At 46.8% G+C, this 24,347-nt stretch overlaps 1 protein-coding gene and 1 long non-coding RNA gene across 4 annotated transcripts; one reads left to right on the forward strand and one right to left on the reverse strand.

The window, feature by feature from the left end:
* Positions 1 to 562: 562 nt before the first annotated feature.
* C1QTNF2 (C1q and TNF related 2) lies at positions 563 to 24,347 on the reverse strand. 3 transcript variants are annotated; one of them, XM_082379897.1, is made up of 4 exons: positions 21,592 to 21,677; positions 21,169 to 21,266; positions 4,943 to 5,195; positions 563 to 1,344 (listed from the first exon to the last, which is right to left on the reverse strand). In XM_082379897.1, exons 3-4 carry the CDS (start codon positions 5,184 to 5,186, stop codon positions 731 to 733), a joined length of 858 nt encoding a protein of 285 aa, XP_082236023.1. In that variant the 5' UTR covers positions 5,187 to 5,195; positions 21,169 to 21,266; positions 21,592 to 21,677; the 3' UTR covers positions 563 to 730. The 3 variants fall into 3 exon arrangements, with proteins under 3 accessions (XP_082236023.1, XP_082236021.1, XP_082236022.1); XM_082379895.1 differs by lacking the exon at positions 21,169 to 21,266 and having other exon boundaries at positions 21,592 to 21,719; XM_082379896.1 differs by lacking the exons at positions 4,943 to 5,195; positions 21,169 to 21,266 and having other exon boundaries at positions 21,592 to 24,347.
* On the forward strand, positions 5,210 to 17,158 carry LOC309623240. Its single transcript, XR_014241288.1, has 2 exons — positions 5,210 to 14,647; positions 15,155 to 17,158. It is a non-coding gene; the product is annotated as an uncharacterized lncRNA (long non-coding RNA).

Below are 24,347 nucleotides of genomic sequence, written 5' to 3' on the forward strand. Positions count from 1 at the left end.
TGGCCTTCAGCCAGTTCCGCAGGTGTGCCAAGCTCTTTCCTCTGCACCTGTTGCTCCTTCTGCCAGGACACCCCTCCCTGCTTTTGCCTTGCTACATCTCCTGTTTCAGGGCCCAGCTTAAAAATTAACTTCTTCTTGGTACTGACTTGGAGGGGACTTCAGAGGGCCTTGAGGAGTTGGGGGGCTGGAGATATTCTGTTCTTGATCTACATGGAGGTGACAAGGTGTGTACCTGTGTGAAAATTCATTGAGCTGTCCATTTAAGATTTGTAGATTTTATGTAAGTAAACCCAAAAAGATGATATCTAAAAAACTAATTTCACCCTTTTCCCTGTCTCCTGTTCTTCCTATTACTCTCAACCATGGCATGTGCATTTCCATCTTGGCACAATAATTATACTATTTGTTGGTTTGTTTGTAAATTGTTTCTCCCATTAGAATGTGAGGCCCACGAGGAGAGAACCACTGTCTGTCTTGTTCACTGAGGTACCTTCTGGAGTGTAGCACAGTGCCCGCCACATAGTACATATTAAGAAAATTAGCAAATGGATAGATGGAAGGATGAATAAAAAAGCTTGGATTTAATGGTGGAGGAACAGAGGGGCAGAGGAGGTCGGCCAGAGGTTAGAAGCTCCCGACATCCAGTCTCCAACAAACAGTTTAGGGGTCTTGCTCTGGAAGCCCAAGTTCAGGAGCTGGTGCCCTCCTCGGTGACCCAGCACTGGCCTGTCTACACCTCATTGGGGTTGTCCTGGTCGGCGTAGATGAGGAAGCCCGTGAAGAGGCTGTCGGTCCAGTATGGGTCATAGAAGAGCCCATTCTGCTCTGAGTAGAAGATCTGCAGCCAGACCTCGTCACCCTGCTTGAGAGCCAGGATGGTGGAGCCCGAGGCCACATCGTGGTTGCCCGTGTTGGCGTCGAAGGTCCGGATGCGGTACTGGCCGTTGTGCACCAGGCCGATGGCCAGGTGCTTGTTGGCCAGCGTGATATCGTAGGTGAAGTAGTAGATCCCTGGCACGCCGCAGACGAACTTGCCGCTGGACGTGTTGTAGTGGCCGCCCTCGTTCATCAGGATCTTGTCGAACTTGATGGGCAGCCGCTCCCTTGGGTAGCTCTTGGTCACTGCCACGGAGAAGGCCGACTTGGCGTGGCCACTGCCGCAGCTGCAGGGGCCCGGGAGGCCGGGCTCCCCCTTCTTGCCCTTGGGCCCCTTCTTGCCCGGTGTGCCATGCTTTCCTGGGGCACCAATGACCCCCTTGGGGCCGCGAGGGCCGGCCCGCCCAATGGCCCCTGCTTTGCCCTTTGGTCCTGGCTTTCCCCGGTTACCTGTCCGGCCAGGTGAACCTGGAAGACAGAGCAGCTGGTGTTACGGAGGGGACCTCAGAGAACTAGGCAGAGGCCGTTGGCCTGGGCTTTCCATCCTTAGAGCACAAGCCTTTGGATAAGGGAAAGAACATGAAGGCTGTGGAGTGGCATAGGAATGGGTGCAAATCCTGATGGTATAACCAGGGGCACTTCTCCCTTCTTATCTGGAAAATGCGAATGTGATACATACCTTCCAGAATCATGTGGCTCAGGGCAAGACTAACGCGTAACAATTCACGCCCTTCCCTTGTCCTGCCTTCTAAGGAAGAGTCTGATTTGTCTGCCAGATCAATCCTTCCCCCCCGCTGTGCTGGTAATGGGTTGAGACAAGAATTGCAAGAAGCCTCTTGACTTCAAACCATTGACCTTAGTGAACGCCCTGCCCAGTGCCCAAGATCCCTGCCCACGTGGGCAAGGGTTTTTACAGCAGCATTGCTTACAATAGCAAAAAACTAGGAACAACTAAATGCCCAACCAAAGGGAGATACTGAGAAAAATTATGGTCCATCCATTATGTGCAATTCTCCACAGGAGTTTAAAAAATGAGGCAGGTTTACGTGCACTGTTTGAAAACTTCTCTAAACTACACTGTTAAGAGGAACAAGCAGGTGGCAGAAACTTCTTTTTGTTCAGAGGAAACCACAACGGTATTTCTACACCCATTTAAGTGCCTGGCACATAGTAAACACTTGCTAAATACACTTGGTATAGCCTGCAGAATATTTTCACAGTATTACATTTTCACAGTAATATGTGCCTGTAGAACACCTCTGGGTTTTTAATACCCATACTCTAATAATGTGCGCTTCTCTCAATACAACATTTTTGGCTGATGATTACGTGGGAAACATTTATACTTATGTCCCCCAAACTCAATACAACATTTTAAACAAACTGTATCTGGGTAACGACTGGAGTCACATCCAAACACAGTGGTGGTACGGTTGATACAATTGGCAGACTGGCAGAGCTGTGGGTAGATGTTTTGGAAAGCATGCCAGATGCCAATCAGGGAGCCTGCTGCTGGAGGGGTTGCCAGGCGCTAAGCAGTGTCTTAGCATCACAGCACACAAAGCAAGTGTTCACTAACCACCCTGCAAACTGGGTGATCAGCAGGTAATGTTGCAGATATTTTACATCCTAACAAGGTACTTGGCTCCTTATATGTACACATACAGGCATTTTTCTGTGTTTTAGAGTTTTGGGTTAACGTGTAATGTGTTTAAGTTTTTCCTATTTTAAGTAACCGGGAAATAGATTTCCAAATAGCATTTTCTCACTGAACATCTAGTTTCCAGGAACGGATTGCTTATGCTGAGTGCCTGGAAGTGTTTGGTATTATTATACGTACATGTAAATATATGAAAGAGGCCAGGGAGGATATACATTTAACCAATTAATAGTGGTTACCTTTGGAGGATGAAAGGAGGATGATGAGGGGTAAGAATTAAGAAGAGATCTTCCTTTATTTATACTGTTTGAATATATTACAATGAAAATGTATTTGCGTATTATACGTGTAATTAAAAATAAGTAAAAGGAATGGGGAAAAAATAAAACTAAGAACGGTCAAAAAGCTGTTCTTGGAAAAAATGAAAATAAATAAAAGGTGGGAGAAAGAACCCTGAGAAGAGGAGGAATAAAGACAGGGTCATTTTGGATTGGAGTTTTTTGGGAAGACAAATAGATAAGGAAGCTTATTGGGAAGTTTTATGACGTGTTATGGTGTGTGCTTCCTTCTTGATTTCCTTTTTTGAGAAACTTCTGGAAAAGCTGACTTTTACTTGTCAAGACCTTTCTGGAGGTGGGTTTGTATGTGTATGTCAGGGGGAAGGTGGTTGGAGATTATCCTGTCCTATGACTGGTCCCAGGATGACCCAGCTTTATCTGGGTTATGTGTGTCAGGACTCTGCATCTCTCAACACTGCCTTCCTTGGTGTGTTGGCTTAATTCTCAGCAGAGACTCAATACATGGCAGAAGAGACAGCCAAAACAGCCCCAAACTTACATCCTCAGAGTTCTTAATCAAGCTGGGGAAAGTCAAGAGCAGAGATATCCTGTTTCTCTTAGGGTTCATAAGGATGATGGATCATGTCATAAAATGTCATGCAAACTCTGGCTGGCTCTGCTTGGAGCACACGCTCAGACCCGAATTGACCACTGTGGTCAGAAAATGGGAACTATGTTTTCCAGTGCCTGACATACTCTGACCCCCCTTAAGTCAAAGCCATTATCATTATTTTTATAGTTATTCTTCTGGAAAGGAGGTGCTTTTGGAGGAATTAATTTGATCTGGTAGGAAAGGGCCTGGATTTGGAGTCTGCTACCAGCCTGTGGTGTGAGCTCAGCAAGTCTATTAAGGGGCAACTACCATTTATTGTATGTCTACTCTGAGACAGGTGCTTCACATGTTATTTTATTTCATCTTCACTGCACCCATGTGAGGTAAGTCCTGTGATAATCCCAATTTTAGAGAAGAGGAAACTGAGGTTTGGAGAAAGGAGAGGTAATTTGTCAAAATTGGCATCCAGGTTTGTTTCCAAAGTTCAAGTTCTTGCAGCTACGACCTGCTGTTCTCAACTTAATCATTCTGACTTTGTGTCCTCATCTGTAACATGGGGATAATAAGAATACCTCATTCATAGGATGGTATTGCTGTACCAGCAAATGAGCAGCATACTCAAAAGTGCTTTGTCAATGTTAAAATGCCATACAAATAAAAATTATGGTTTCACTAATGCTTAAAATGTACACTTTGGGATGCTGCTGACACTGAAAAGTGCTTGGTTACTGGGGTAAGCGCTCAGAGATATAAGGAATGTCAAGGATGAGAAGGCCTGTAGACAGTATCCAACTTGTCTGCTGCCTGCCTGGCACCCCTTCCTTCGGGAAACTGCCCTTCACTACTTCATGTGGTCCTAGTGAGGCTGTAAGTCACAGTGGCCAACTGCCCCCACCACACACTCACACACGCCAAGGGGTGGGCACTTGACCCAGTCCTAGCAAATGGTGGTACCTCACCTCCATAGTCAAAGGGATTGGTCCAGGATGCACATGTGATCAAGGAGACTCAGTCATCCTGAGAATTGCTCTATGGATCAAGCCATGAGGAGGTAGGCTTGAGCCCACCAGTGGGCATTTCATAACTTCCAACCTTTGTGAGAACAAAACCAACACACAGAGAGAAGCAAAGCCTTGACAACAGTATTTGAGCTCCTAGACCCAGCTATTCCTGAAGCTCAGCTCTTGGACTTTCTAGCTGTATGAGCCAATAAATTCCATTTGGGGCTATAAATCGGGTTTCTGTCGCTTGCGACCGGAAGAGTTCTGAATAATATTTCAGGAGACTTGCTTAAAGTCACTCAGCAAATCAACGGTGCACCTGGGGCAGGAACAGAAGATCTGATGCTCACTGTTCCTTTCCAGAGAATATACTGCTCTGTTTTTTAAAGACACATTAATTTGGTTTATAATGAAATGGGATTCACATTAGTTTTCATAACTTTGCAAACCCCTTTCGTGTCAGATGTTGTCAACCCCAGGTGGGAACAGGAGAGACAGGCACTGGGCTTCTTACCTTCCTCTCCGCTGTCCCCCTGGTCCCCGTCCTGGCCATCCTGGCCATCTTTGCCTGGAAAGCCCATTCTTCCCACCATTCCTGAGGTCCCTGGGGATCCTGGGGGGCCAGGTGGGCCCTGGGGGCCAGGCAGGCTGCAGATGAGTTGAGGGGAGCCCTTCTGGAAGTCCCTGCGGGCGAAGGCACCAAGCAGCGGGTCGGCCGCACAAGGAAGGGCACAGGCCAAGAGCACCCAGGGGATCATGGTGGTCACCTATGGGAGGCAAGAGAGCTGTGAGCTAACTGGGGGTCAATCAGAAAGGCATCAAGAGGAGGAAGAGGAGGAGAGGGCATCTGGGAGAGACACAGTTACATTTCTGATCCTTCCTCTCTCCCACATCACATACAAGTAGCTGGACAGTGTCATCACATCTTGAGGACATATTTGGATGAGCTGAGTCATGGACTCAGAATACACTTGGGAGGGCTCCTGAGGGGGTGGCACACATCCTCACACTGTCGCGCTCCAGAGTGGCAGGACTGACAGCCCAGTGACAGCTGATGGGGTGGAGCTGTGGATGGAGAGAAACGATCCATGGTTTCATTCAAATATGTGGCATGAATGGAAAGTTACAAGGGGAGAAATATCAATACTTCCAACTGCAGGTGGTGATTTGCAACTAGGCTGCCCCTCCCAGAGGATTTGGGGCAGCACACTGGTGGGTGAGAAGTGAGGTGTCAGCTCTGAGTGAAGGTGCCCCAAGCCTGAGCAGCACTGGTGGGCCGTGGGCACAGCTCCTCTGCCGTGGGCTCCCTGTGCACCAGGCCTGGGCTAAGAGCTTTCCACGCATTACTTAATCTCACAGCATCCTCACCGAATAGATACGGAGAGGAAATGGGGGCTCAGAGAAGTTCACAACGTGAGTAAGTCAGGCAATTAGCAGTTGGCAGGGCTGGGATTTGAACGAGGCTGTGCAAATCCAGAGCTTGTGTGCTTTGCTTCAGGCTACACTGCTTTTTTTCTTTTTTCCAGTTAAAAAATAATAAAAATGATACACTCACATTGTTATAAAGTCAAATAATACCATAAAGCTTATAATGAAAAATTGTGTGTGATCTTCATACCCACCCCTCAGCCCTCCCCCCACTCCAAACTCTTTTGGGTATTTCTTCTGGCATTTATTGACATTAAAAGATAATATGGGGCTTCCCTGGGGGCGCAGTGGTTGAGAATCTGCCTGCCAATGCAGGGCACACGGGTTCGAACCCTGGTCTGGGAGGATCCCACATGCCGCGGAGCAACTAGGCCCGTGAGCCACAATTACTGAGCCTGCGCGTCTGGAGCCTGTGCTCCGCAACAAGAGAGGCCACGATAGTGAGAGGCCCGCGCACCGCGATGAAGAGTGGCCCCCGCTTGCCGCAACTAGAGAAAGCCCTCGCACAGAAACGAAGACCCAACACAGCCATAAATAAATAAATAAATAAATAAATAAAAATGAAAAAAAAAAAGATAATATGTCTACATGGTTTCTTTTTATCAATTTTGGACATTTCCTTTTGAATTTCTATTATGACAGATGAGGATTCAGCCCTCTTCCATCACTCTAGGACCCTGTTTTCTCTCCCTCATGCAGTTCAGATATAATTTTTGACTAAATCAAAATTCACTCTGAATTATTATGTCTTGTTTACTGCTAAGCTAAGCACTGTACTATAATTATACTTCCTTTCTTATACACACTTTTCTTACTGGAGATATTAATAATTTTATTTGCTTAGTTCTCTACGCCATTATTTTCTACATTATCAAATGTATCAGATAATTTACCTCTTCTATTTATTTTCCTAAAGGCATAAGTCCTGGAGCCCTCCATTCTCCTATTCCAACCTTTGTACATGCTAAGCTGTCATCCCAGGATTTTCCTTTATAACCATCATGGCGATCCTCTTTGCCTCTCTCCTGCGTTATATCTCCTGCTTTACGAATCCCATGTCTTTCTCTTATTTTATTTTATTTTTTCACTCTCTCATTTTGGTGGCACATTTGGTGTAATAGCTTCCTGGAAAAGTCGTGTGGGATGTAATTTTTTGGGACAATTTGCAAGCCTCAATATGTCTTAATTTCACACCATGTCCTTAAGGCTGGGGCATGATCACACCAGAGACCAGAGTGTTATGTGCCCAGAGATTATCTACCCCCAGCCCCTCACCAGGAAGATGCAGAAGCCAAGGTCCAGAGCAGAAATAAGCCACTTGTTCAAGATCTCTCAAAAAACTGGCTCAGTCACTTTGTGACCAACAGCCTCTCTCCCTGGAATGAAACCAGGAGAGAGAACATTCCAGACACGACTTCTTGCCTCTAGGATGAGCTCTGAAGTGGTAACTGGCTTTGTGACTTTAGGCAAGCCCCTTTCCCTCTCTGGGCCTCAGTTTCCCCCCCTGAAAAATAAGGGGTTGGTTTCCACACTCGAGCATGCATCAGATCCACCTGGAGGGCTTGTCCAAACCCAGACTGCTGGGTCCCACCCCCAGAGTTTGTGATTCGGTAGGTCTGCGTTGCGGCTGGAAGATTTGCATTATTATGTGGTATCTGAGGGACACTGATGCTGTCGGTTCACGGACCCATTTTGAGGACCACTGGACTAGATGATTTCTAAGCCCCTTCACCTCTGATGCTGACTGAGACTTTCAGACTCCACTTGGCCCTCTCTTACTAGATATGAAGTCTTGCTGGCTTCTCCGTTCCCGCACAGCCTTCAGCTGCCTCATCACAACCTTCAAGCATGAGGGGGCTCCCCGCAGCCGTGGCGCGGGCAGTAGGGGAGGACCACTGCTCAGGTCTCACCCTTGGAGCTCACAGCTCCCTCCTGGGCCCTCAGCCTCCCTTCCCTTCACTTGCTGCACTGCCTGAGGCCTGGGAGCCTGTCCAGACCACTGGGCCACCTCTGGAAACAGGCCGATTCTACCTTTCCTCCTGACCCCTCCAAATCTTTAATAACCCTGGGAACAGATGAAGGGGAGAGAAGACCAGGCCTCCCCGGCCAGGGAGAGGAGGGGAGACTGCAGCACTGCACTGCGCTGCCACTAGGGGGCCTGGTCTAGTTCCGGCTCCAAGGCTCACCAACCTGGTGACTTTGGACAAGTTACTTTCCTTCTCTGGACCTCAGAGAATAAATGTCACAGAGGTGTCCCTGGATAGGTAGAGATGATTTAGTACCAGATACTGCCTTAAATAACATGACATCATATAGTAACAAAGTTATTGTCTTTTCAATTTCTGTAATCCTGGTGAATTGAAGAAAAAACAGTTTCAGTTTGGTGACAGTACACTTTTCATGCCTCTATACCCCTTTCTAATATCCCTTTTCCACAAAGAGCACTGTCATCTGTGGCAGTGCACACCCACTCTTAAAGAATCTTGAGCAAGCCTCCACAAATAAGCATGGAAACCTTGGAAACCCCCAGACAGGACCACAGCGCCAGGGACCCTGGGACAGAGCATCTCCTAGGATGCAAGGAAGGCCTGTGGCACAACGTAAAGAAAGGGACTTGACAGGGGCACAGGTGAGCTCTGGGTATCTAGCCCTTGGGAGAGGATGCAAAGAAAGACTTAGCGGGCCAGGGAAAGAGGGTGTTTTAAAATCGAAATTCTCACCTGAGCACCAGGACACACGAGAGGCTGCATGCTCAATCGAGAGGTCAGGCCAAAGTGAAGAAATGACAAAGGAATAGTCTGAGAGCTCATTCCATGACTCTGGGCACTCTTGGATTTTACTGAATAAAATGCAACCCGTGTGGTGGGGGAGGGGTGGGGGCGTGGAAATGAATCTGAGGCCTGCCTCTGGAAGCTGGTGGGTGGGAAAGTGGCAGGTTGCTGCATGAAAGGGGGAAGAGAGAGCTCCCTGCTGCACAGAAAGGGGGCTGACTGCCTCCTCCCCTTCTCTGGTAGACGGAAGGTGCCAGACATTCCGCAGCCCCAGCCGGCCTGAGCTGGAGGCGCCAGGACAGAAAGTGAGGGGCCCAGCAGTGATAAGCATGCAGGGTGGATGCCTGAAAACTAGAAGCTGAGGGTGAGGCCTGGACTTGCCTGCACAAGAAAGTGTGGAGGCCCGCTTCACGGCTGTTACAGTCAGAGGGCTCAACCTGGGGACCGCCAAGGAGCCCACAGAAGGTCCCCAACAAGAGACATCATCCGTGTCTGCCAGGCCCAGACGGGCCGAGGAGCTTAGCCCTGTTCCTGCCAAGAAACAAGAATCCCCCTGCTGTCTGTCCCTTTACTTCTCCTTCCCCTCGTTCCTTCAGCCTGGGAAGAGGTGAGCTGAGAAGGGGGGCAGGTGGTCCAGCCGGCCTTACACCTGCACTGGGGAACAGGAAGAAGTCTCACCTTTGAACAAAGATTGAAGAGCAGATAACCTGGGAGTGGATTACCTAGTGGAGGGGGGAGCGCCCTCATTGGCTAGATTATAAAGAGGCAGAGGGAGGCAAAAATAAAGTTGCAGTTTGCTGTCTCTCTGGTGCCACCTGGGCTCCACATGGGCTGCATAAACGATAGTGGGAGGTGGGAGGCAAACTCGGTGGAAGTTACATGCATGACGGACTTTGGAAAACTGTCCCCAGGCCCCAAGAATCTCCATCTCCTTCCCTTGTCTACTTGATGAGAATCTTACAAAACTGGTCTTAGTGTTACTTGTGAACTGGGACACATCTGGGGCCCCAGAAGAGAAACCGACTTCTCAAAGCAGGTTTGAAATAGTTTGGAAAGTTGCAACCTGCGAATATTTGGGACAAGGGAGAGGGAGGAAGGAGGAAGTGAGCTGAGAGGGGGGCTCACTGAGTGATCCTGCTCAGTGATGCTGGCCCAGGGTGGGCCCCAGTGGCTGGGCGGAGGCTCTGGAACGCGCAGGGAGGAAGGTATTTCTCAGAGCTGGAGCCTGGAGGTTCCTGAAGCAGCTCAAGCCAGGAACTGTTTTGGAAATAAAGGCGGGGAGACTAGGTTCTGGTTCCAAACCTAGAGGGAGGGAGCAGAGAGTTTCCTTGCCTCCAGGGCACCTCCGAAGAAAACAGCTCCAAATAGCCCTGCTCCCAGCCTACTCTCCACACCACAGTGGTGAAAAAACCTGGGGATGAGGGCTTGCAGGGGGGCCAAGGCCCCAAGGCACCCAGATAGGTGAACTCTTGCTGGGGCTTAAAAATAAATTTAGAATGACAAACTTGAAGAGAGCCCCAATGGGCCATTTAAGCCAACCTCATTGGTTACAGACAGGGAAACTGAGGCAGAAGCAAACTGACTTAACTGGACACCTACAAAGTTCCAGGCACTGCACAAAGCTCTTTACTGGAATTATTTTATTTGAAGTTTACAATAAACCCTACGAAGGCAGTAAACTTATTGTCCTGTTTTTCAGAGGAAGAAACAGAGGCTCGGGGACTTCCCTGGTGGTCAAGTGGTAAAGAATCCGCCTTCCAATCCAGGGGACGCGGGTTCGATCCCTGGTCGGGGAACTAGGTTCCCACATGCCGCGGGGCAGCTAAGCTTGTGCGCCACAACGACTGAGCCCGCGAGCCTCAACCGCGAGCCCACACACCCTGGAGCCCGCGCTCCACCACTAGAGACATAAAACCCGCACGCCACAGCTAGAGAGAAGCCTGCATGCTGCAGCGAAAGATCTCGCATGCCTCATTGAAGATCCCGTGTGCCACAACTAAGACCCAATGCAGCCAAAATAAATAAATAAATAAATAAATAAAATATTAAAAAAAAAAAAAAAAACAGAAGCTCTGAGAAATGAAATGATTTTACCCCAAATCACACAATTCGAATACTGCGGAGAACATTCGAACCTGTGTCTGAGGGGCTCTGAAGACTATATGTAATGTACTACGCCTTGTTCCCTTCCCTGCTATTTTTTTTTTCTCCTGTTTTATAGAAGAGTAAACTGAAGCTCGGAGAGGTTAATTTGCTCATGTTATACAACTAGTTCATGGCAGAAGTTATATCTGAACTTGGGTTTGGCGGATCTTAACGCCCAAATGTTTTCCATTATGTCAGTGTTTTTTGGATTTTTCTTCCTAAATATCCCAAATTACAGAAAAGACCTTGAAGCATAGGCCAAAGCCACACACAGCAACAGAGAAATTTCTTTGATGTCTCATCTTTTATTATATCATATAAAATACATGATTAAGAAAATGTAAAAGTGATGCTTTTTCTCCTTCAGGGTACTTGAGATTTATGCTTGAGGAAACCTCCTGTCCTTTGAGAGGCCCACACGTGGTTTAGCCAAGGTGATGGGGGGCAGCCTCTGAGCCCTGACATCCCACCATTGGGATGCCCCTTTGCAGTATTAACGGGGTGTCCCCAGGGGCTGAACCAAAAGACCAGGGTGCACAAAGCACCTCCCCTTCAGCACCATCACCTCATGCCTTGCTTAGAGCTGGCAAGAGCCTCCAGCCTTGTCTCTTGATCCCTGCACTGGCACTCTCCAAGCCCAAGCCAGAGGGATCCTTTATAAACATAACTCAGCCACATCACTTCCTGGACGGTCTTACTCCAGTGGCTGCTGGCTGCAAATAGCAAACCCTCGATGTGGCCTTAAAGGCAAGGGCCCCCTGCCTCCATCCTAATTCTGGTTCTTCCCCTCTCTTCCTGCACTCCCCCCTCTTCAGGTCAAGCTCCATTTCACCCTTTTGCCTGCGGCCCAGGGGCCCACCCTCTTGGCATGCTGGCTCTTTATCCATTGTGTTTCAGCTTAAATGTCACTTCCTCCAAGGCCTTCATCTCAGACAGCTCTCCCTTTGGAGCCCAGCTCCTTGTCCTGTCTTTCCAGCCCTTACATCTCACCCATATTCACTGCATTTGTCTGCTTGCCCACTTACTGGGCCTCTCCCATTCAAATGGAAGCCCCACAGGAGCAGGGACACTAGCTATATCCCCAGGGCTTCCAACTTCTTTGCTCATAGTGGGTAGTCAAGAAATATTTGCTTGGTTAATGCGTGTTTGAGACCCAGACTCCGCCCTGAAGAAAATTCATGGTGAAGAGAAAACAAGGTGGTGGTCTAAATCCAAAAGGGCCCTGATACCCCTGGATTCAAAGAAGTTTTCTCCTTTCCCCAGTTTTTCTAACCCAAACCTGATCCAATTCTAACCCCTCCTCCTTTTGACCTCCTAGAGCACAGGGCCCCTACCCCCATTCCAGGGAGGGGCTTGCAGAATATTTTACATACAGCAGGTACTCCATAAATGCCTGTTCAATTGATAAGAAAAAATAAGCATTAGTCCTTCTTCACCTTTAAAAAAAACTATCTTAGTTCCTAAATTGTCCTTACTGGTGTGAGTTGAACAGGGAAGGCTGCATGGGATAGTCTTCCTGCTGAAGGGAAAACAATGTTAGTTGGTTCAACCCCCAAAATGGAATCATGAGGTGATGAGCTTGGATGAAGTTCTTCAGTCTGGTTTTAATTTACCCAGTCCCTGGGCTCCTCATCTCTGAGTTAAGTAGCTAATGATTCTTAACGACAAGTGTTCTAGGAAAACACTAGGAGCTTAAAGGGCCCCAGCCTGAGGTCCCCTGTCAGGGGCGGAGCCTTCCTCCTCCTTGCTCTTGCCCTTAGCTCTCAGGACATGAACCCCTGGTTCCCTCCCAAGGGCCCTCTATTCAGACTGTGATGTGAGAAGGGCCAGCAGTGGGGATATGGGTCTCTCAATGCCTCTACCTGAATGTGGAAACTCCAGGGACACTTGCCTGGGCCTTGAGCAACGTTGCTGAGCCTGAGTTCTGCACAATCTCCCTTGGAGACCGGAAGACATAAACTGTGCTCAAATAAATTTGCCATGTTGGTTATGAGGTTGTGACACACTGACAAGTAGGGATGGTGTTTCACTCAGTGACTAAGAGCCGTGGGAAACACAGCCACTTAGTTTCCTCAACTATCCAATGGGAATAATAGTACACCCACCTCACGGAGTTCATCCAGGAATAATGAGATAATGTATTCAAAGCTTCTAGCCCCGCGTGTGACACAGGAACCCTCTCCCTCAGAAGCCTTCAGATAGCTGCCTGCCCCATGTTTCAAGTCTCAGGGCTAATACCTCCTCAGAGAGGCCCACCCCTGCTTGTTTGCTCAGACCACCCTGGTCCTCCTTCCAGAGACTTGGCCCGAGTTGTGATTATATATTTTTTGTTCCTTGGCTCATTAACTTTCTGTTGTCTGTCTTCCCCCTGGAGTGGAAGGTCCAGGAATGCAGAGGCCCTGCCTGTCTTGCTCTCTGTTATGACCACAGCTTAGCACGGGGTCTGCCCTGCCCGTAATAAGAGCTCAACTCACAGCTGTTCAACGGCCTCGAATGAAATGGTCACTCGTGTAACAAAAGAGCAACGGGAGCAAAAGGATGACAAAACCACACTTGGCTACTGAGGGAAACCCAAGGAGAACACTGGTCTTGGATTCAGAACACGTGGGTCCCAGGCCTGGTTTTATAACTCACTGGCCACGTGGAAAAAGTCATTTCCTCCTAGCCACGCCTCATTTTCTCACCCGTAAGATGGCGATCATAACCCTCACCCCATCTGCCTTACAGAGTTCTCCTGAGAATCAAACTAGATAACCAATGTTGAAAGCAGAACATGATACAAAAGTTAGAGCCTTGTTTAAAATCGTAACTGCCACCAACTGCAGCGGAACTAACAGCGTGCAGTCCTGACCTCCCACTAGGAGCCCCTGGAGCGTTTCAGGTGGGGGACACCTGAGCCTGACGCAGCCGGGCAATTCTCCCTGTGTTTGCAGTTAAAAGGAAAGGGCTGGTGATGGGATTGGGGTGATCCTTGCTCGCAGATGAAGCTCGCTGAAAATTCGCTTTGATGGGAGTGAAATTTCCATGATGAAAAACACCCCATGCCCTCCCTGAATTCCAGGAAGCAAATTGGAAACAGCTTCTCTAAGAAGCTGACAGAGGCCCATGGGAGGAGAAAGGGTCTGGCCGCCGCTCCTCCCGCAGTGCTCACGGAACCAGCTCCCTTTCCTGGGATCTGGAGACCGATGCCCATTTGGAAACACTCCAGCACTAAGTCTAAATACAGAGGATTAAAAGTCATGGGGCCCACTTGCCAAGAGGCCTCAGAAAATATTTGATCTGCTGTTTTCTCCTTCCCCCACCCCCGTGCCCCCTGTTTTTGGCTCAGTCTAGAGAAAGAGGTCCAATGCCAAAGCAAGACCTAATGACGGAGCAGGAGCCAGGATCTCGCGAGGTTTGTCTCAGCGGGAACTCGGACGGCACCCCGGAAGTCATCGTGGCGGGCCCTGCGTTACCGCCACCAAGTTCTAGCTTCTGACAGATATGCCCAAACTCTTACACACCAACACGCGTGGCATGTGATGTGGTGGGCGCGGAGCCCACCCTCTGGGTCCCTGGCTGCTTCACGTGGGACTTCAGCTGTCCTCGAAGTGAGGGCCAGAGTCAGGCTCCCGGGCGGCTGAAGCCAAAGCCGTCAAGCTTTGAACCTGCCCACAGCTGTTTTCCGCCCTGGAGACCAAGGACCGCAGTGAGAGCAGCAGGCAGCTGACGTGTGGGGTGTGAAGACGGGGGAGGAGGCCCGCGGGTGTTCAGAGCCATGTATCCAGCTTCTCCTGAGGGCCGGCCTCCAAGTGGCCGACCAGAGCGCTGCCCAATAGGAGGAGGATGTGAGACGCATGTGTCATTTTAAGCGGTCTCACTGCCACGTGAAAAAGGTAAAAAGAAGCAGGTGAAATTAATTTTCATATGTTATTTCGCCCAGTATATCTCAGATATCATCAATTCAACATGTAATCAATGTAAAAATTGTTGAGGCATTTTACATTCTTTAAGTACCACTAAGTCTTCGAAGCCCAGGGTGTATTTCACACTTGCAGCACTGGCCAGGTTTCAAGTGCTTGACAGCCACACGGTGGCTATTGTATTAGATGGAAGCAGAGTTGCTGGAGTTGAAATCCCACCAACTAGCTGTGGGACCTTCTACAAGTTACTTATCCTCTCCCCCTCATCCTCATCCTCTCCAAAATGGGGACGATAATAATAGTACCTACCTTAGAAGGTTTTTATGAGGATTTAATTTTCCTAGAGTAAGGCCTGCCATATGGAAGAAGTATAAAAGCATTAGCTATTATTTGTCCTTATGAAAAGCAAACAAGATGATGCATGTTGAAAGCAAAACATGATACAAAACTTCAGACCTTGTTTAAAATTGTCACCAACAGCAGTTCAACCAACGGAAAATCACCCTGACCTCCTCCATGAGTCCTGTGGCATTTCAGGTGGAGGCCCCTGAAGGCTCCTAATAAATTCTCCATTTTCAGGTAAGATAGTTTGAGTTGTATTTCTGTCTGTTGCTACCAAAGGAGATTCCTAGGGAGGCTTGGCCTTCACTCCTGCCGTTCCGTCCTAAGGGAAGGATGAGGGTGTCTGGCTTGGCCCTATACCCCTGATCCACCTGGCATGTTCAGGCTCCACAGTACAGATATAGGTGAATCAGTGGGAGAGTGTTTATCTCATCAGGTGACAGGAGGTCAAGTGGGCCATCACGTATGCAGGTACTTGGTACCATGGCTTGGAAAGGCTGCCTAATAAATGGTGTGTCTTATTCTTATTGCCTTGGAGGCCAGATACTGGGGATCTGAAGATGAAAAGATGTGGTTGCTGCTTTTATAGGGCACACCATCTGGTTATACTGAGGGTCCCACCTGGCCTACCTATACCAGGAGAGAAAGCAAGCCTTGCTCCTCCTTTCTCTTTGATACAGGCTCCCTTGAGGAGCATCCAGGACCATACAGAAGGCAGGGGAAGGAAATTTGGGGGCTACATGATTCCTTGGAATGGTGTAGAAAGGACTGTGCTTGCAGATCCAGGAACTGAGGGAGAGGAACAAAGTCTGAACTCTGAAGGGCTGGGGAGAAAAAGCTAAGTTTTCCTTGACTTCCCTGGGCTTGCTGGTTTCCATGGAGTCACTTCTAGTCAGGCTGCGATGGGCATTCAGTGTAACTCTAAAGATCTGACACAACGCTAACCTTTGAGAGCACAGAGCTGAGCTGGTGGTTAAGTAATGGTTAAGAGTCATTTTCTAGCTGTTTGACCTCTGTTAAATTATTTAATCTCTCAGTTTTCTTGTCTGTGAAATGGGAAAAGCAATGTGTATCATCTTATTTGAATCATTTGAATTTGAAATAGCATGGTATAAAAATATTTATTGTTTCACTTTATGTGTGAAAGTTTGTCAAGAACCTTGCAAGGCTATTCTAATAGGTAAACAGAAATTCTAATGGGTAAACAGAAATACCTGCCATCCTTCAGCTGGCGAGTATTGAATTACACCAATTTGAATTATTTGAGGTCTTTAGGAATGTCTCCATGAGTAATTTGATGGCTCATACTTCCATTATAGAGTAACTGAATAGTAAATAGGATCATTCAGTAAACAGCCCACAGTAAGCACTCAGTAGTAGTACTGTTATTCTGATATAATTACACTATATGAAAACAATATAATGAGAGAGATATAATGGGAGAAGGATAAATGAGCAGACCTGGGTCTGCTGTTTCCTCATCTGTAAAATGGTGAGAACAGTGAGCTTGTGAGGAGTTGAACAGTTGTGAACTTTGGGATAAATGGCCCTGAAGGCAGTTATAACAGCTGAGGTGATTTTACAGCGTGGCATGAATGCAAAGGTGCAGGATTTCTATGGGTGTGCCCTACTTTAAACAAGTATGTAAAATTGGAATTTTGTCATTCAGTGATCAGATTTTTGTTAAGATTGCAATGTGCAAGGACCTCTGGCTGAGAGCTATGGAAGATGGTCCTGCCACTGAGGAAGTTATAATCTAGACAAGGGATGACCAGCTGGCTTATCAATGGCCTTATGCAAACCACAGACTGCACCGTGCTTTTGGTTTTTTTTTTTGTTGTTGTCTTTTTTTTTTTTTGTAACGTTTGAAATTGTTGCCAATGTAAAATTTGGGAGATTTTTATGTTAAAATCAAGATTTCAAAATAAAATACCTAGAATAAATCTAACCAAGGAGGTAAAAGGCTTGTACTTGGAAAACTGTAAGGCACTGATGAAAGAAAACAGATGGAAAGATATACCATGCTCATGGATGAAAGAATTAATATTGTTAAAATGACCATACTACCCAAGGCAATCTACAGAGTCAGTGCAATCTCTATCAAAATACCAATGGCATTTTTCACAGAACTAGAACAAATAATTCTAAAATTTGTGTGGAAACACAAAAGACCCCAAAACAATAGCCAAAACAATCTTGAAAAACGGGGACAAAGCTGAAGGTATCACGCTCCCTGATTTCAAACAATACTACAAAGCTGCAGTAATCAAAACAGTATGGTTCTGGCACAAAAAGAGACACTTAGATCAATGGAACAGAATAGAGAGCCCAGAAATAAACCCACAGTTGTATGGTCAATTAATCTATGACAAAGGAGGCAAGGATATACAATGGGGCAAAGACAGCCTCTTCAATAGATGATGTTGGGAAACTGGACCACTTTCTCATACCATGTACAAAAATAAACTCAAAGTGGATTAAAGACTTGGAATCATAAAACTCCTAGAAGAAAAGATAGGCAGTACACTCTTTGATATTGGTCTTAGCAATATTTTCTTGTAATATGCCTCCTCAGCCAAGGGCAACAAAAGTAAAAATAAACAAATGGGACTACATCAAACTAAAAAGTTTCTGCACAGCAAAGGAAACTATCAACAAAATGAAAAGACAACCTACTGAATGGGAGAAGATATTTGCAAACAATATATCTGATAAACAGTTAACGTGCACAATATACAAAGAACTCATACAACTCAACAGCAAAAAGACAACCTGATAAAAATTGGATAGAAGACCTGAACAGACATTTTTCTAAAGATGGCCAACAGACACATGAAAAGATGCTCAACATCACTAATCATCAAAGAAATGCAAATCAAAACCACAATATCATCTCACACTTGTCAGAATGGTAGTTATCAAAAAGACAACAAATAAGTGTTGGCCAAAATGTGGAGAAAAGGGAACCCTTGTGCACTGTTGGCGGGAATGTAAATTGGTGCAGCCACTATGGAAAACAGTAAGGAAGTTCCTAAAAAAATTAAAAATAGAAATTCCATATGGTCCAGAAATTGCACTTCTGGGAAAATGCACATCTGAAGAAAACAAAAACACTAATTTGAAAAGGTACATGCACCCTTATGTTCATTGCAGCACTATTTACAATAGCCAAGATATGGAAGCAACCTAAGTGTCCATTTATAGATGAATGGATAAAGAAGATATATAATGGAATATTACTCAGCCATAAAAAAGAATGAAATCTTGCCGTTTGTGACAACACGGATGGACCTAGAATGGACCTAGAGAGTATTATGCCAAGTGAAATAAGTCAGACAGAGAAAGACAAACACCATATGATTTCACTTATATGTGGAATCTAAAAAACAAAACAAATGAACAAACATAAAACAGAAACAGACTCATAGATACGGAGGACAAACAGATGGTTGCCAGAGGGGAGGTAGGGGAGAAGATGGGTGAAACAGATGGAGAGTGAGAGGTACAAACTTCTAGTTATACAATAAATAAGTCACAGGAATGTAATGTACAGCATAGGGAATATAGTCAATAATATTGTAATAACTTAATATGGTGACAGATGGTAACTAGACTTATTGTGGTGATTATTTTGTAGTGTGTAAAAATATTGAATCTCTATGTTGTACATTTGAAACTAATATAATATTCTAGCTCAATTATACTTCAAATAAAAAAAAAAGATTTCCAGCTTTTCTTGAGAATCTGGAGGATCTGGCAGCATTCTGGCAGGGCACTAATTGGCTACCTCTTGGACAAGTTGTTATGGGCTGAATTGTGTTTCCCCAGAATTCATATGTTGAAGTCCTAACCCCCAGAACCCCAGAGTGGGACTGTATTTAGATATGGGATCTTTAAAGAGGTAAATTAAGGTCAGACAAAGTCATATGGATGGGCCCTAATCCAATATGACTAGTATCTTTATAAGAAGAGGAGATTAGGACATGACACCCAGACCAAGGGGTGACCATGTGAGGTCACAGTCAGAAGGTGGCCATCTGAAAGCCAAAGAGAGAGGCCTCAGAAGAAACCAAATCTGCCATCACCTTAATCATGGACTTCTAGCTTCCAGAACTGTGAGAAAATACATTTTTGTTGTTGAAGCCACCCAGTCTGTGTTACTTTGTTATGGCAGCCCTAGCAAACTAATACACAGGACCTATATTCTTCCGTGTCCAGTCCTCACCACTCCTAAATGTCATGCATCCTGTTCACTTATGTATCATGCACGGCCTTTGTTGGCATATGATCTAGAGGAAGAGGGTATTCTCCATGTGTTTGTTCTGCATGTATGTTGTGTGTTCTTATTTCAAAGCTCTGATGTTCGTTTTCTCCTTTAATTCTCCCCACAGTCCTAAGAGGCTGATGCTATCATCCCCATTTGGCAGGAGAGAATACAGAACTCAGAACAGTGAAGTGATTTTTCCCAGGTCAAAGCTGGGATGGAACCCAAGCCTGTTGATTCAGGACCCAGGGCTCGTGTCCCTCTATCACGGCCCTTCTGCTTGGGCACAGGACCCATGTACATAAAGCCTTAACTAACAGGGCAGCTGCGTGTGTGTGTTATAGAAGTAAGCCAGTTACAGCAATGCACAAATCCAAAGGAAGATTATTTCCTTGAGAAAAGATTTGGCATAGAATTCCCTTCAAAAGTAAACCTAGATTAGAACTTGATTAACAGAAATCTGACTTATGCAGGAGTTCACCTCATGGAGGTAAAGCCAGCTCGGCAGGCCTCTAACCTGGAGGAAGGAGTGGTGGAAGCTGTGAGTATATACAGGGTCTGTGTTGCCCCATGATGAACATTCAGGAGTAGAAAGCACCAGACACTGGGACTGTAGGAAAGAAGGTCCAGTCATCTGTGTCCAATCTGCAGGTGAAGATGAGAGGAGGAATAGCAAGACGGGGAAGAATGGAGGGATTTGCAGAGAAAGAAGTAACTTCTTGGGGGAATCTGCTGAATATTTGGTGGAGGCTGAGTAGGTTTGAAGATGCCCCAGACTTGTGAAAGAAATCTCAATTCATTTGTGTAATGACACACTATACACGGGAACAGAGTATACACAGATATGGAAAGATGGCCAGTGTACACGGTTAAGTGAAAAAGCAAGTTGTAGCAGGGAATGTCAAGTATGATTTTTCCTTGAGTTTAAACAAGATAGACACAGATAAATAGAGATGTGTGTGTGGGAAATTCCTGAAAGGACACGCATCTTGTTAAAGGGGTTACCTCCCAGAATTGGGAAGGAGTGTGTGACCTTTTACTTTTCACTTTCCACCTTTTTGTACTGTCTGAATTTTTTAAGGTAAGCATTGTCAGTTTTGTATCATTTAAAACAAAAGGTAACCCGAAGGCTTAAGGATTGGAAGACAGTCAAGGCTGTGTCCCTGCTAGGGGATGGGGAGAAGTCAAACATCTGGGAAGAAAGGAAGCCTGTGCTGCACTGGATGTGTTAGAATGAAGGGCAGTAGTGAGGTTCTTAAAAGTGTGGAAGGTTTGCCGAGAGGCAGTTGAAAGTGAGCATACTGGATATGATTACCAGATAACGGAATGAATCAGAGGAGAGCTGTGCAGATGGGAGGGCGGAAATGGAGGAGCAGAGAGGACTTGGAACAACACTAACTGAGCCTCAGCCTTGGATTGGCACATATAGGACACTGTCGTTGCTATTGCTGCTGGTTCAGTGGGGTCTCTGGGAGATGGCCAGTCTAAGGAGGTGACCCTTGAAGGGTTCCACGCAGGAGAGTTTTGCAGTCAAAGGGTAGAAGACGATTGCACTGAGGTTGTGCAAAGGATTCAGGCTTTAGGGGAGAGACCTGGGCTTGGAGGCTGCAGGGAGCCAATGCAACCGTTTAGTTGAAAGGAACAGTCCTGGAATGGGGCAGTGGCAGTGGGGATGGAGAAATAAGAACGAAGTAAATAAGACAAGGCTTGGAGACAAGTAGTGAGGAGGAGAGGGAGAGTGAAGAGAGTTGTGAAGAATTGGGTGCAAATCTCAGCTTGCCTGTCTGTATGATATATTTGATTAAGAAATCAATTGTCAAGAGTCAATTAGATAATGCACTTGATAAGTAACTATGATTGTTAGCTCGGGTATTGGGCTCAGACTTACCAGGCTTCAAATTCCTTTACCACCAACTACTAGGTGTGCAACCTGAGCAAGTCATTAACGTCTCTGAGCCCGGTGCCCCTTCTGCAGGTGGTGATAACCTGTTGTCATGGAAATGAAAGAGCTTAAGTGGAGGGCTGGCAGGGCCTGGCACAAAATAGGTGCACAACAAATGGTCGAGCTATTACTATCAACGAGAAAACCTCTGAGCACAGAGCCTGGCACACAGTAAGCACTCGATAAATGTCAATTCATGTTGTAATTCATAAGGCTGCCTGGCCTGCAGAGAGGGGGTGTTGGCAGTACCCTCCCTCCCACCTCCTCCTACCCGCGCCGGCACCGCGTATCCCCCCTCCCCGACCGCACTTTCCGTCCCTGCCGGAGGGTGGCGGAGGTGCGGACTGGGCGGACTGCGCAGACACTTACCCTCGCCGCTGCCGGCCACGTCCAGACGGGTCTGCAGCCACGAAGCTCTGGGCCGTCCCGCCTTCCGTAGCTGCAGCCCAGCCGGCGCCCGCCCCGGGCATACTTTTCCCATCCCGTCATGGGCGACAGAGCTCTCCGCCCGGTCACGTGGGCCGGCCCGCAGCGCGGCGCGCTCTTGGGCATCGGTTGGGAAAAACCTTTCAGCTCCGGTGACAACTTGAGTGTGTCGATGCATCGCTCTGTGCGTAGAACTTGTCAGTGCATTTGAAATTTTCTGTGCACGAGAGTGATTGTTATCCATGCGTTTGCAAGTGCGTGGGTATGTGTGCATGTCTGAAGAGGCATGTGTGTTGCTTGTACGTGAGCATTCATCTCGCTGTGGATCTAGGGGTTGTGCTGTGGGCATGACAGCTTATAACAGAGTACCTCTTCCTGTGTACTGAATGTGCGTGTACTCGAGAGTGATTAGGAATCGTGTGTAGTTTTATGTGTGTGTGTGCATGCATAAGTGCATGTGTCCAAACATACATCAGGGCTGTGTCTGCACATATATACGCACATATCCAAGCTTGCAGCTTGGTGTGCAATAGAAGTGTACTTCAGTTTCAGTGTGTACACAGTAGTGGCTGGATATATGTGTTGGGTGCACGTTTAAATGTGTGTATGAGTCGGCAGTAACTGCATATCAGTGTGTATGTGCATAATGCTGTGTGGCACCTGTTTGTGCGGTGGCTCATTCTGTATGTGTTTATATGTATACGTGCCTTGGTGTGGATTTGGTCCATAATGTGAGTGTGCACATACATAATAATGGACAGGCGCCCCTGTGTCCCAGCCCTCATCTCCCTCCTCCCCAGAAGATGAGGCTTCGCTGGCCTCACAAACTGTCTGCCCAGCCTCAGGTCATTTAGAGACATGCCCCTGCTCGAGGACCCCAGCTCCCAGATGGGCAGAGTGACCATGTTTAGGTAGCAAGCAGACACTAGAGGAAAGAAAAGTCATCAGAGGCCTGGGTTTTGCTTCTCCCTGTTCCTTCCACTGCTCTCTTCCACTAACTACCAGTATTTCACTTGGCTGCCAGAGCATCAGGTGAACAGATGGTGTATGACCCAAGGTTTATAGTCAGAATTTTAATGCAGATATGCATTAGAATTCTCAAGCTGGTTCCACCACCTTAGGCAAGTTAGTTATCTCATAGGTGGTATTTCATTTCTGAAAAGGAAGAAGAATAATAATTATATTACCTGCACTGTCTTTCCCCCTAGAGTTGGGACACTCACTCATAGAGATGTTTGGTAAGCAATCAAACTATGTAGAGAATTATTATTAATATTACATAACTATTATTTGAGGATGAAAGTTAGTGGGCTCAGCAAACATTTAATAAGCATCTATTACGTGTCAGTCCCCGGCTAGGTGCTGGGGGTCTAGAGGTAAACCAAATAGGCTTGGTGCCTGGCCTCATGGAACTTAGAGTCTAGTGAGGATGATACAAGTGGTTTCATGTGAAATAAGTGTTGCAGAAGAGGAAGACACTGAACATGAAACTGGGAGGCCAGGGGAAGGCCTGGGGAAGAGATGTCCAGTTGAGCCTGAGGGAGAGGGTGAGAGCTCTAAACATGACTGAAAGATGACACGTGCAGTGGGGTTTAGTGTGTCAATTCACAAGTGGCTGGAAAGGGGACCTCTGTCCACCACCCACTCTGGGTACCTTGGTTTGTTCCCAGATGTGTCAGGAATGGAAAAGGTGAGGGATCCTGGCTTAGGATGCTGGGAGGCCATTCAGAATGTAAAGGGCTCAGGAAAGCCCCTCTCCTAGGGTAGAGTAAAAATCTCCATGTGTTATCCATGGGACTCCACTGCGACACAAGTTGGAATCACTGGCACGCCCTTATTGGCAAGAAAATGGTTAATGAACAGAGTAGGGAAAGGCAGTGGTGCCACACTCAGCACCCAGTAGATAAATGTTTCCTGGCTGGCTGAATGGGAGCAGATGTTTTTCCAGCTTTTGGAGGAGTCCTGGAACCCAGGTCCCCTGAAGCTCCCCCTTGGGGCCTTGTCCTGTGGATCCTTGCAGTGGTGATGGCATCACAGAGCAGGAAATCCAAAATATTCATGAAATGGCTATTTCAGGCGCTGCTTCAAGCTGGAACGGGGCTCAGGACTTCTTCCCAGTAGCCTGTTTATGTCTTTTATTCAGTCCACAAACATGTATTACCTATTATGAGTGTGGAGACAAGGAGATGAACTTCTGGTCTACAGAGAAAATGAATGTGAGCACGAATTACTGTAAGATGCAAAATACAATACGTGTCATAGGAAAGGTACAATGTGTTATAAAAAATGAGAAGTCTTTCCCCCTTTGATTCATTTCAGTTCATTCCACAGTTTCATTCATTCTAGAGAACATGGATACATTATGACATTGATGGCCACAGAGAGTTTACAGTCTGGCAGGGGCAGCCACATGCCAGATGGGGTAGAGTTGCTTGTTCCACGCCTCTCGTTGAGTGTGCCTTCCTATATATACTGCAGAGGCCAGAAAGCTAAAAACCTGTTTTCTAGGCTCCTTGCTGCTGGGTTCCCGTTTGAGATTTAGGTTTAGCTAGTCCTGTGTGCTGTGCAAGACCTGAACTCAAAACTGAGTTAGGAAGAAAAACCAGTTGAGTTAGGTGGAGAGGAGACAGCGGCCTGGGAGGACTCCATTTTGCTGGGGCTGACCCAAAAGGTACAGCACGGCTCTGGAGTTCTGGCAG

Source organism: Balaenoptera borealis (genome assembly GCF_965194805.1).
Source record: "Balaenoptera borealis genome assembly, chromosome: 2".
Lineage (NCBI taxonomy): Eukaryota > Metazoa > Chordata > Mammalia > Artiodactyla > Balaenopteridae > Balaenoptera > Balaenoptera borealis.

Coding starts and splice junctions, on each gene's coding strand:
- C1QTNF2 (XM_082379896.1), bottom strand. CDS start 21,997: ATGCCCACAGCACAACCCCTAGATCCACAGCGAGATGAATGCTCACGT. Junction 1,345..21,591: donor CGTGGCCGGCAGCGGCGAGG/GTAAGTGTCTGC, acceptor TCTGTCTTCCAG/GTTCACCTGGCCGGACAGGT.